At 36.7% G+C, this 13,099-nt stretch overlaps 1 protein-coding gene across 4 annotated transcripts in view; it reads left to right on the top strand.

Moving 5' to 3' along the window:
• GPC5 (glypican 5) overlaps nucleotides 1–13,099 on the top strand; it is a 609,707-nt gene that overhangs the window by 582,231 nt on the left and 14,377 nt on the right. For 2 of the 4 annotated variants that reach the window (XM_077173561.1, XM_077173574.1), the window contains one exon: nucleotides 5,285–12,138. In XM_077173561.1, the coding sequence (XP_077029676.1) occupies nucleotides 5,285–5,445 (161 nt within the window). In that variant the 3' untranslated portion in view covers nucleotides 5,446–12,138. Of the gene's footprint in view, nucleotides 1–5,284; nucleotides 12,139–13,099 lie in introns of those variants that run through there. The other 2 variants (XR_013180890.1, XM_054628347.2) reach the window with 2 other exon arrangements.

Raw genomic sequence — 13,099 nt, 5'->3', positions numbered from 1 at the left:
TTGATACAGGTTGCATGGGCTACTTAGGAGCAGCAAAGAAAACTCAACAATGATTGCTTTTCACTGAAATAGATGACTGGCTAATTGCAGAGGTGAGACCTACAAAGACATTGAAAATTTGCTGCTAGGTTTTATATTACATTATAAAACCTTCCTATGATACTAATCAAGACTCCAAATTTAAGTGATTTCATTGTCTATGTCTACATTGTCAAGTAGCTTGGCTTGTGAGTTGTCTCCTGGTTTCACCTCTGTTTACCCACATCGCATAGACGTTTGTTCACTTGATGCCTCAGGTTTTAGCTTTTATGTTTTTCACATTCTGTACTGCTTTAGTGTGTAGTTCTGAGCTTCATTTTAGGGGATAGTAAGCTCTCTTCACAGAGTAGGTAGACAAAATAATTCCTTCTCTCTCTGTGGACCAAGGACAAATGATCCAGATCTCAGCCCAAGAGCATAAACAACAGTGGACTGAAGAGAGAAAAACAAGAAAATGGGGCTTCATGAGCTGGAGCTGTAATTGGACAAGAACTTCAATATGCTAATGGACCAGAACTTACAGAAGTGTGAGACCCCATGACCAGTCATCTATTTGGTGACCATTTTTTCGTTTGTCTTGAGTGTAGCCCTGGCTGGGCTCTTGTGCTGCCCAAGGTGGATCCGTTGAGGCCTCCTAATAAATACCTACTTTATTCTTTAGCTCTGTCTACTCTCTATTCCAGGTCATCACTCCAAGGCTGAGCATTAAGAAAAATTATCATGGTCACTCCAAAGTAAACTTCAAGTTCTGTGGAGAATTCATTCCAAGGACCGCTTCCAAAAGGCAGCACAAACCAGACGGCTGAAGGCTTGGGTTTCTCTGCCCTGTAGAGTCCCTCAACAGCAGGCTTTTTATTTTTATACACTTTCCCTTGCCTGGATATCATATCCCAGAGTTTGTAATGTGTTCCTTCAGTTTCATGTTATAAAAACACCACCTGGTGGGTTGCAGCAGAGCCCTCATATTTATTTCGGACACTTTGAACTAAAACAAACAAACAAAATGATAACTGGATCCCTGAGCCTGAGAGATCACTGTGTGTGGCTTAAAAGACATGCAAGGCATTGTACCATGTAGAGGAGGTTTGTTTAGCAGTTTCTTCTAGGTATTGCTGTCCCTGAGCACAGCAGGCATGAGCCACTCAACACACTTTGCCTGAAGGATCTCCTTCTGGGACACATATTTAACTATGTAAATGTAGCTGCAATGACGTTTTCTGTGCTTTAACAGGAAACACTTTCATGAAGTACTGGCTTCTCATAAATGTTTGCACATATCAGATATTGGCTACTTTCATGGCACTATGCAACCCTTGATCCTGCCCTTCAACACCAGGTGCTGAAACCAAAATTGATTAAAGGCAAGGGTTTAGGCATAAAAGTGAAAATATACTACTACAGGTGAAAGAATACAAACTTGATCAATATTTCAGGGTTTTTTAATTATTTATTATTTATTTTCCTACCTAAAATTTCTAAAATGTAATCTATTTGCCACAGCTACATGATTCAATATTTAGTTTTAGTTTTCCATCAAAGATTTAAAGATTGATGGTAGGGGATATATTGGGAAACACTCCCTGATCACTCAGTGTTGAACCTGTTATGTAACTAAGTGTAGGGTTTGTCTGTTCAAATTCAGACCAAATATGTACATCTAAGTATTCCACCATCTTCTTCTGCATTTCCTTACTTCTCTGTGTTCACTGTAATGCAAGCTGCTGTAACTTTGATTCAGTGGTCTACCTAGAAGGGTCAAAAGTCACTGGAGATGCTCAAAGATGTCCAGGAATCCTTAAAGAGTTTTTTAAGAATCAGGCTACTTTTGGGCAAGCAGCTGATTGCCAAATGGGATACCTCTCTTTCTTATACCTAAAATGCCTGTAGGTAGCTGTTTAACCAAATAAACCCAAGGTGTAAATGCAGACTCTACAGATACCAAGAACAAGTGGAATTATTTGCCCCTTAAAAATCTTTCAATCTTCTAAAGCTCATCACTTCAGCATCAACATAATGTTACTTTATGCTGCATTCGGGGTGGCGCTCACACTTATTTAACTTCTGACACAAACTGAACTGTTTAAACAACACAGCAAACAGATGAAATTTTGCTCTGCCAAAGTATGAACTTGTGTTCTGATGTTGTAATATTAATCACAATGTTTGTGGAAATTCTTTTGTTGATTATTTTTTCTAAACCAGAGCAGGACAATATTTTAAATTGCAGCTATTTACACAGTTTCAGAGCTGATGCTGGGGACACTTGCAATACTTGTCAGCTTTGTTTTATGTAGACTTACGCAAACATGGTATTTGGATTTTAATTCCGAAGCTATTTATCTTCTCCTCTGCTGAAATTATAAATTCATCAGAAAAAAAAATCCCCCTGAATCTCAGATGAGACCTCTTTACTTGAGAAGCTTAAATGCCTTTTCTGTAACAAAATTCCAGCTTCAGACATGTGAGGAGATTAAAACCAGACAAGTTTGCTTTATTTCTGGTCTGTTCTGCTAAAAGTGATTGGATATCTCTCATTGCAAGTATGCTGTAAACCAAGAAAGTTAAATTCATTTACAGAGAAGGATCACTTCTTTTACAAATTATGATATTTGAAAGGTGGCATATATGTTTAAATCCTGATTCATAATGGACAACAGAACCTATTAATTTAAATAAAAAAGATAGCCTAGGTCTAGGAATTAAACCTATAATTTTACTTATTAGAGCTAAAAAAACCCCAACAACATAGCACAGATCTGTTCAAATAGGCTATTTTAAAGGAGTGGTTTTCTTTTCAGTGATTTTTTTCACCAGATGATATCTATACATATTTTTTGGACTTCTTATTTCAATAAAGTCAAAGTGCAGCATAGACTTATGGGGCTGAATAGGTGACAGGTTTCCTGTATAATTAAACTACTGTTCTAACAGTGTATTCATTTAAGATCAGAGATTATACATAATGATTTATGGCATTTTGATGGATCAAAGGAAAACATACAGACAGGTTTGAACTTTTTTTTGTAACACTGCTTTCATTGGAACTTCCAAACTCTGCAGTTTTCATTTGAGGCTGGAAAGAAAAAAATAAATTCCCATCAAAAGAAATCCCTATTTTTGAAATACTGTAAATTAAATTTTCACTAGAAATTACACCTGACTGTTATTGATTATTATCTAGTCACATTGTCTTCAGATTCAAAACATATTCAGTGGAAGCTGGTTATTTCTTCAACTGCAGGATAGAAGAATATTTTTCATCTTTATATGATTTAGCTTTTATAATTTATGTCCTGCATAAGGCCCAATCTTTCACTACTCTGATAGTGTATCTGTTAATCTTGGAAAAATCTACTTTGTTCTACCTATAGCACTTCCTGAACTGCTTTGCTGTGTAGGTGAGAGTTGAATTTTTCACTTACTGAAATTAGTCTTTTTAAATATGAGGAGACCTCACTAAAACTCTGAAAAAATTATGAAAACTTTTTTGGTTTTGTTCTACTTAAAAACCTTCCCCGAAGAAAACTCCTTGATATACCTTGATAGTGATGATCCACCCAAAATGCTTTCAGTGAAGCATTGGTTGACTGATGTTTTTCTACACAGGTTACTGAAAGTACATGATGAGGAAAAATTGTATTCCCTCCTTCTCAACATCTGTTCTGTCACTCTTCCTTCTTGTATGTCCACTTGCTTTGTGGACATACAGCTAATTTTCACAAATTCCAAGCAAGAGAATGGGATTGATAAATCCACAAAAATATCAGGGTACACTGCTTAGTACAGCAGCAAAGAAGATTAATTCATTCTAGCAGGTTTTTTTCAGAAAGCATCCAGTAGGTTTTTTCAGACAGCATGTTTGACTTTAGCTGACTCTTCCCTTAATGCTTTTTTTCAAGGCTGCAGAAGGATATTTGAGTACATAGAGCAGAAGTTCACAAAAAGCAGCTTTCAAGCTGCTTTTAGAGAAAAGAATACTTCTAATGCAAGCACAAAAAAAAATTGTTCTTTTTAAGAATGACTGTCCTCTGCAGCTTCTGCTAAACCAGCTTAACAAAGATAACACCATGACTAAAATATTTATACTTTGTTATAGTTACTTTGAATAATAAAAAAATTTTAAAAAAAAGATTCACAAGTTTATTCATCTTTCCTAATGATACAGAAAAGAAAGAAGCACCTAAACCATGAATACGGATGCAGAAACTCAGACTGTAAAATCAATATATCAGCTCAGTAGAGCTGAGCTTCTTTCTAATGCTGCTGTTCCAGCAGTAGAGTTTACCTTCTGAATTATATATGTATTGACCTAATTACATAAATATTGACTTTGCTTTATATGAAGCTTTTTTCAGTCTCGGTGTAATTACAATGTCAATATTTGTTGTATGTAATAACACTGAATTTAGACTTGTTAATTTTGATTGATAGTGGCATGCCACAAGTTATTGTATGGGATAAGGCAGTTAGTCTACAAGCATGCATAACAGATACAAGCAGCTGACAATGTTACCAAATTTCAGTGTGTCTCTAAGACCTTCTGTTGCCCATGTTTAATCAGGCAGAGGAAATATAACAGGTGATTACATCCTTGTTCCATAAGAGTAAGAGTACTGTTTTGAGGTGGAGAAATATTTACCCTGGTAAAAAAAAAAAAAAGTAAAAATATTCAGCTGGAAACTCAGTAAAAGGGTTCCTGTTTAAAGTTAGCTTTAGATCTTTTCTTTACAATATTGTAAAGTCTATTTAAATTGTGCCAAAATTGAGGTTTTATATAACAACACCTATATTTTTCTGCATAACTTTTCTGCATAACTTTTCTGCATAACATGAGTTATACTTTATTTTGCAATAATATTTGGACCCAGACACAAGAAATTTCACATTAAATTATTTCCTTTTTCTTCAAATCCAAGAAAGATGTGAGCAGTGAACTTTTAGGTACTACTGGGACTTGCAAAACTGTTCACTTCAGTCTGTAAATGTTTGTTGAGATATATTTCTACAAGAACAACTTTGTTCAGAGTTGGCAGACCTCAGAAATGCTTTCAATGATGAATAGGCCTATAGTATAGTGCTTATTTCTAGATGCAATTATAAAGCATTTGAATTTGGCAGGAACATGAGAATTAGAAACCAAACTGTGACAGTCTGTGCGCTGAGGATATTTAAATTTTTTCTTGCTATAATATGTTTCCAGTGGTGGCAAGGCATGCATCATACTGTATTTTCTTATTTGTCTCAGCAGGGATGCCAGACAAGATGAACCTCAGTGACGTAAAGCAAATCCATCAAACCAACGATGGCAGCACTTTAGACACAACTGGAGCAGGATGTACAGCAATGGCCGATTATATGACATTTATGCTGATTAGTTTGGTAATACCGTTTCTCAGTCTTTGGTAACTGCTTATTTCTGGCTTGATATATGTATCTCATTGTCATCTATTTATCCCTACTCACAAGCCTGGAATAAGGGATCTGGTGAATATAGCAATATTTATGGTATCTTGTATAAGATCAGCCAGTCATCTTAGCCCTGAATATTAACAAAGAGTTTTGTGTAATATTTTACCTGTGGGTTTTTTTTTTTTTAAACACCTGTATAGTCATAAAAAGCCATGTTTTCTTTTTTAATATTTTATGTTGAAAATAAGTTGTCTATGATGATTTTTCTCTTAAAAGCAATTTGTAAAAAAATAGTATTACCAAGTTTGAAATGGTCTCTGTAGATCATCTGGACCAACCCTGTGCTCATAGTAGACTCACTTCTTGCAAGTTTCCTAAGACCAAGTTCAGTTGACATTGGAATGTCTCCAAGGAAGGAAACTTTACTGACTCCCTGGGCTAACTGTACTAGTGCTTCAACACTCCTAGCAGATATTTTTTAGCTACTGTATTTCAGTTTGTGCCTCTTGCCCATTTTGCCCACTGAGTCCTGTCACGGCACCAAGGACAAGAGTTTGGCTCCATCTTCTTTTCTCCCTTTATCAGGTATTTATACATTTTCAAAAGATCCTACTCTGCATCTTTTCCAGGCCAAACAGACCCAGCTATCTCAGCCACTTTTTGCACAAGTTTTGTTCCCATACCTTAAAAATCTTCATGCCCTTTGCAGGAATCCATCCACTGTGTCCATGTCTCTCTTGTCATTGTCCTTGAGAGCTCAGACCTGAACATAACATTGTAGTGTCTCACTAGTGGAGAACAGAGGGGAAGGATCACCTTCTTTAACCTGCTGATATTTTCTTGATTCAGCCCAGAAGGTAGTTGGTTCTCTTTGCTGCAAGGGCACAGTGTGAGCTCTTTTTCAGTTTGGTGTCCCTTAGGACCACAAGGTCCTTCTGTGCAAAACTGCTTTTCAACCAGCAGGCATCAACCTGTATAGGTGTATGGAGTTATTCCTCTCCAGGGGGAGGATTTAGCATTTCCCTTGAACTTTCTGAGATTTCTATCAAGCCAATTCTTCCATCTGTCCAGGTCCCTCTGAATTCAGAATTATTTTTATGATTCAGAAAAACCTATATGTTAGATACTATATATGTACATGATAGCTGATTTTACCTAGGGGTAACAACAAGGTTAAGATTCAGTGTTGGATTAAGGTATCTTAACATATATGTCAACATACAGATATTTACATATGTGCTTTTCAAGCTGTAACTGTAGTCCTTGGATTCAATTGCTAAAATACCAATGAGTGCCTGTGCTGCCCAAAAAAACCCCATCTGGTGTCCACTACTGTTCTGAATGGCCTCAGGTCTTTCTCTGGGCAAGTGATCACAGCCCTCTGTCAACACAGTCAGTGAAGCCCTGTGCATCTTTCAGCTCATACAAACACCCGAAAAAGCAACTCAGTTGCCCGAAAAGAAATGACTGATGCCACCTAAGATGTCTTCGAGTATCCAAGACATCCTCAGGGGACTGGCATATATGATGCAGGACTTCTGAGATTTTCCAGAGGCTTCCTTAAATGGGAGCCATGGGGAGTGGCAGCTGGCAGCTAAGTGGGACATCCTTAACTCAGATCTAGACATTCACATGTGGGCCCATGAATCACACACCAAACCTCCACCAACATTACTGGTAGCTTAGATATCTGGCTAAAGTGGTGACACGGGAATGCAAACTTGAATCACAACAATCCCAGCTCAAGTTCCTATGCTTCATAAAAAGAGGCGAGCAAAAGTGTGCTGCAGTACTAATGGTACATTATGTATTACTGTTATAAAATTTGATTGTTCTGCCATGACTAATTCTTGTTTCATTTTAACTAGGAAATATTTAAAAATATTTCGTAGTTATTTCTCCTGTAGAGTATTTTGCAAGAGGAAAAAAAACACCTGTTCATATTGTATGTATTCATATGATAACTAGAACTCTTTCTAGACAAAAAATGTTACTCTTATATGAGACTAATATAAAGAAACATACATAAATATTTTTATTCCCAAACATATATTTTAGTCATTAACACACAAAGTACAACATACAGTATAATAAAGAGGTAAACTGATATAAAAGTTAGGAAAGCAAGTGAACATTTCTATGAACAATTCCATTCCCAAATAAATATCATTATTAGGCATGTGTGCCAGTGTGTACATTTTGTTGACCTCTTTTTACCTTTGCACATTTTGCAAATCAATCTTTCAAATTCACTTGTCTTTTGTACTTGAAATTATGACGTGTATTTCAGAGAAAGAAAATGAGAATTCATTCTTTTCCTTTGTAATGGCAATTCACACTTAGCAATCAATCCAGTTCGGCAACTTTTTTCTGAAGAGTGGGCAGTATCGGTCACTTCAGTGAAAATGGAATAAGGCTTTGAAAAGGAGACACAGAAATGCAGAAAAGAAATCCACAATTACTCATTACTCAGAATTTTATTTACTTCCTGAAGCAGTTTGTTTCCATTCCTAACTTTTGTGTTTTTTTCAAGACCTTACAAAGACAGATAGTCCAGGAATAGTAGTTTTTTCTATAGAATCTGGGAAACACAAGCCTCATTTTCAAATACTGATAGTAATAAGTCCTAAGACCTCCTCAGGTATATGTGAATTACTAGTCTGTAATACTCCTTTCTTTTGGTTTTCTTGGCCTATTCCCATTATCTTCAACACTGTAACTACACAGAATAACTTCTAAGATTCCTTTTGGAGTGGAAAATTAGGTTTCCTTCCCAGACACAAATGAACAAACTAGTAGCAATATGAATAATAGTGTCAGGTCTGGAGATTTCTCACTCACTACTCTGCCACAAGACCTCATTCACCCTCCTGTTCCATCCATCTCTAGGCATCACTGCACACTCCACATCATTGCTCAGAGTCATACATCTGCCAGGCTGCATCAGGATTTTTTCATTAAATCTACAATGCTACGAAGAAATATTCTAGTTTCTTAAAGAACTATTGTATAATCATCAAAACAAGTCAGAGCAAAGAGAAGGGAGGCAAGGCTCTTTGACAATCTGTCCCAAGGCCACTTTGCTATGGAGGTACCATTGCATGAAAATGTGGAAACCTGCAGAACTTTGTATAATTCCACATTTGGAAGGCAGGGGGGAAAAAAAAGACCAAAATGTCCGATGTTGCTGTGCTATGCTAAAACAATGGAAAGAGGAATAGCACTGAACAGAAACATGAAGAATGCTTTAGAGAAGCCAAGATGAGAAATAGTAAAAAAAAAAAAAGTTAAGCTGGAGATTGTGGTAATGGAGTATAAAAACACTTCCATCCACATAAAATGATGGACTGATCACAGTATCTATGTGAGTCAATCTGGGTCAATTGCCTGGGCATGCAGAAGCTCTTCCCAGCATGAGGTCACAGGCTGCACAGGGCTGCCTCTGAGCTCCTCAGATGCCCTCAGAAATGACATTTAACTCATGTTTCCTCTGTTTTCTTTCATTTGTTTGTATTGGGACATTTTTAACAGTCGGAATTTTCTCTGTATTTCCCAGAACAGTTAAGCTTTTGGCTTTATTTTGCCTTCTTTTAAATAATCTTTTCATGTATTATAACTCTTATGATCTAAAACCAGAATACTTTACTCAAAGTGCTATTTCTCAGACAGACACTCACTCAAAGACTGATCATACTAAAATTGCAATATTAGAATTGTGGTACATTTTTTTTTTTACATAGCAACCATAAAACAAGAGAACCTCGTAAGAAATAATTTCTTGGAAATTTTCTTGGAATTTTCTTTCTTACTTACTTATTGTAAGTAAGTCTGGTTACTTACAATAAAATTCCAGGAAAGGAATAATTCTAAAAAAATACAACACCTCAGAAATCCATAATATTTTAATTTGATAAAATTAAGATATTTCTCTTCTACCCTGAGATTAAGAGAGGTCCTACATGTAGCACACCCATTTTTTAGGGAAGCCTGCTGCCTCCCTGGGTACAGCCCTCAGATCATTGTCTGTTACTGGATTTCCAGGAAGCCCAAGGTCAATCAAAAAGACTGAGGTGCCATAGTGTGCCTGGAGAAGTGCAAGGGAGCTGGTGACAGGTCTGGAGTGTCTGAGGGAGCTGGGGTTGTTTAGCCTAGAGGAAATGAGGCTCAGAGAAGATCTTATCACACTACAAATACCAGAGAAGAGGTTGTACAAAGGTGGGGGTCGGCCTCTCCTCCCAGGAAACCAGCGACAGAATGAGGGGACACAGCCTCAAGCTGTGCCAAGGAAGGTTTAGATTGTATATCAGGAGGAACTTCTTCATAGAAGGGGTTGCTACAGATTGGAATGGACTGCCCAGTGAGGTGGGTGGAATCACTGTCCCCAGAGATTTTTAAAGGACATGTAGATGTGACACTTAAGGACATGGTTTAGTGGTAGACTCGGCAGTGCTGGGTTAATGGTTGGACTAAAGTATCTCAAGGTTCTTTTCCAGGCTAAATGATTCTACAGTTCTTGACTTTCAATTTCTATTTTCTGTAGATGTACCTGTGTTTTTAAATGTACTCGTATCTCCTGGGGAAAAGGTACTGACTGGAGTACTTATTCTCATAACTAATGTCCTAGCACTTTAAATAAACATTTCAAGGTGACAACTTTCCTGTGTGTAGATGGTGAAAGAGAAAAAGAAGCACCTGTTTCCTTAGAAAGCAAATATCATGGTTCCTTTCATGAATAATAAAAGATGATGCATAATTACAGCTATGTAAAAGGTTACCTTTTTATTTCTTTCTGTAGGTAGATATGCATATAACTCCTTTACTACTCTGTACCTGTATATTTATATTTATATTGTTAAAATAATATTCTTGTTGAGATTATAACAGAGTTTAGATTAAGCTATTGAAGATTTCAGATTAACCTTATTATTTCCTTATTAGGGTTATTATTATAACCTTATCATCTTCTCAGGATAATAAATTAAAATATGTAGTTGAAGCTATCTCTATTTATTTTCTTTTATATTCAGTTCTGCTCTGAAATAATTGTGTAAGCATTAATATTATTTAGAAAATGGTGTGCTTTTCTATGTGCTCTGAGTCACAACTGATTATGACAGAAATTAAAATAAAAGTTATTTCTAAGTATGTTACACTAAAAAAGCTAGTGACTCTAGAAAAATCCAGATTTTCTTTTGAAATTCTCAGCAAAATTAATTAAGTTTTAACTCTTAATTCTTTCTTCCTGGTCATACATGAACAAATTTTGGGAGCAAATATTTGCATTTCAGGCAGTTAGAAACTTAGTCTATTTATTTTGCTACCTTTTAATGTGAAATGCTGCAGACAGTATAGCTGGTACCCCATGAGGCTCTTTTCCAGTTCACATTGAGGAGGAAGCTCATGCTGAGCTTGTGTGGCTGGGAGGACTCGGTCGATGCCGTCTCATCACCCCTCACAGTGCAGAGGGCTGTGCTCAGATCACCTGCTGTGCATGCCTAATTTAGGTGTCACAGCGAAGTCTCTCCAGGTTTGTCAGGCAGTCCAAATCAATTGTTAGTCTCTTGAATGTAAGTCACACGGAGGTCTTTCTCTGTGGCAGTTTCTGATTTTCCTGCTCCTCTCAATGTCACTCTCTTTCCCATTTGAGCTGGTACAAGAGTTTACAGGATCACGCAGTGAAACTGGCTGGGGTATTTCTGACTCAAAGGATCTCCTTGATCCAGTTCACCTTGCATCTTCAGAGACAATGCTGCTGGTACAATGGATGGTGTGGCCACAGGGCTCCTGGAATTTTAGCCACATATTTATACCAGGTGGACACAATATTAGGGACAAAAAACCACTTAAGTAACATTTAAAAATACTGCAAAGTTGTTTTCATAACTGTGTTATGTGTGAAGATTCATACTTCAGTTTCTAAAGCAGGATAGGGACATTAAAAAAATCATAGTAAAGTCTGATTTTATTCATGCCACACTTGAAAGTGTATAACAGATCTCTTTTGCTCATGGGCAAAAATGTTACTGCTCAATACATACATCAGTGTGGCTTACCATGAGTCATTTCTCTTTTTTGTATCTGTCTTTAGGGGATTTGAATTGTATAGAATGTGCTTTCCTGTTTACTTTTAGTTCATCTTATTTATAAGTATAGCTAACACCTTTGTTATGGCTGTTAAAAATATTTTTCATGTCTGTTTACATCCCTGCTTTTTGGTAGACAGAGGTGTTCATGAAACCCATGTATTTCATGTATTACAAAAAACCAAACAAACACAGTTTATCAAGTAAAAAAAAAAAAAAAATAATGCCAGGCCTTCAGAAAGGTAAAAAGCAACATCATCCTAAAGCATAAAGGTTGCTTGTCATGTATATCTTTAGCAAGTTATAAAAAATATGTTATTTTTAGTTTCAGAACAATGCCGGACTGGAAATTATTTCATGGGCCAGCTCCTTCTTTTAGACATTTGCAATGCTACTGAATTCCATGGATATAACTGTAAACATACTTTGTATTGTCTACATGCAAAATTGAATTGATACACTTAATGTGATAAGATTGTTTTCAGAAAAGCATCACAAAATTACAGGTAATAGCAATTTGTATTTCTCTGCTCTCTCCTGGTTATATGTACACTATAACAAATAAAAAATTAATTTAGAAAATAAAGATTTATATTGTGAATCCTTACCTCTGTGACTCTTTGGAAAAAGTGTGAATTATGTAACCTGGTGATAAATTTCAGCATTTCAGTAATTTAAATATATGGGAAAGAGGAAATTACACAGTTTTTATCTTTTTTTATATCTTTATAGTCAGCCTTCCACTCTTTATATGGGTCTTAAAACTGGCAATTTCAGACTGCAGAAGAGGGGGTATGTTGGGGGGGCAGCATCTGGGGCCCTTTGAAGGGAGGAATATTACATTGATGCTTTATTCTTTCTCACTTCAGGACTGATTTTGTCATTATGTTTGCTAACATGCTTTTATACCTTTCCTCTTTCTTCATTCATCTGTTTCTCCAGATTACATCTGAATCTAATATATATGGTGCCATTTGCATATGTTAGATGCTACCTCTTGGTTCTCTTTGTTGCCCTTAAAACCAGTTTTTTCCTGCTCCAGAGCTACATTTCTTCAAAGACCACAGGTCTTTTGTTTGTAGCTATGGGGTCTTCAGTAGCAACCCTGTTCCCTGTCTTTAGCATCCCATGTCTGTGCTTCCTCTACACCATAATCTGTGTCTGCAGTTTTCTGCTCTTGCACTAAGCCTCTATTGCTCTGTGTTACAACATTCTCTTAGAGTCATAAATATCTCATTCTGCATGGAATAACTGCTTGTTACTGCTATCTATATAAAACTGTTGTTTTCTCATGCAAAGATAAATGAAAGTAAACCAAATTTCCCACAGTCACCAGGTCAGTAACAGATAGAGTGAGCAAAACAAAGCTGCAGACAAGTAAAGAAGCATTCAAACAGCCAGTCTGAGGAGTGCCAGTCTGGAGGGATTGACAACTCCATACAGAGCCATAAGGGACACTTTAGCCATGGCAATGCCATATTCCAAGGCTACACATTTCTACCAGGATGGTCTGAGACATCTGCCTCAGCATGGCCAGATGAACTGAGTCCTCTGGATCAAGGGTCATC

This window comes from Agelaius phoeniceus, chromosome 2, assembly GCF_051311805.1.
Source record: "Agelaius phoeniceus isolate bAgePho1 chromosome 2, bAgePho1.hap1, whole genome shotgun sequence".
NCBI lineage: Eukaryota > Metazoa > Chordata > Aves > Passeriformes > Icteridae > Agelaius > Agelaius phoeniceus.
Note: the sequence above shows the minus strand (reverse complement) of the source record. Positions and strands in the feature narration are given on the sequence as shown.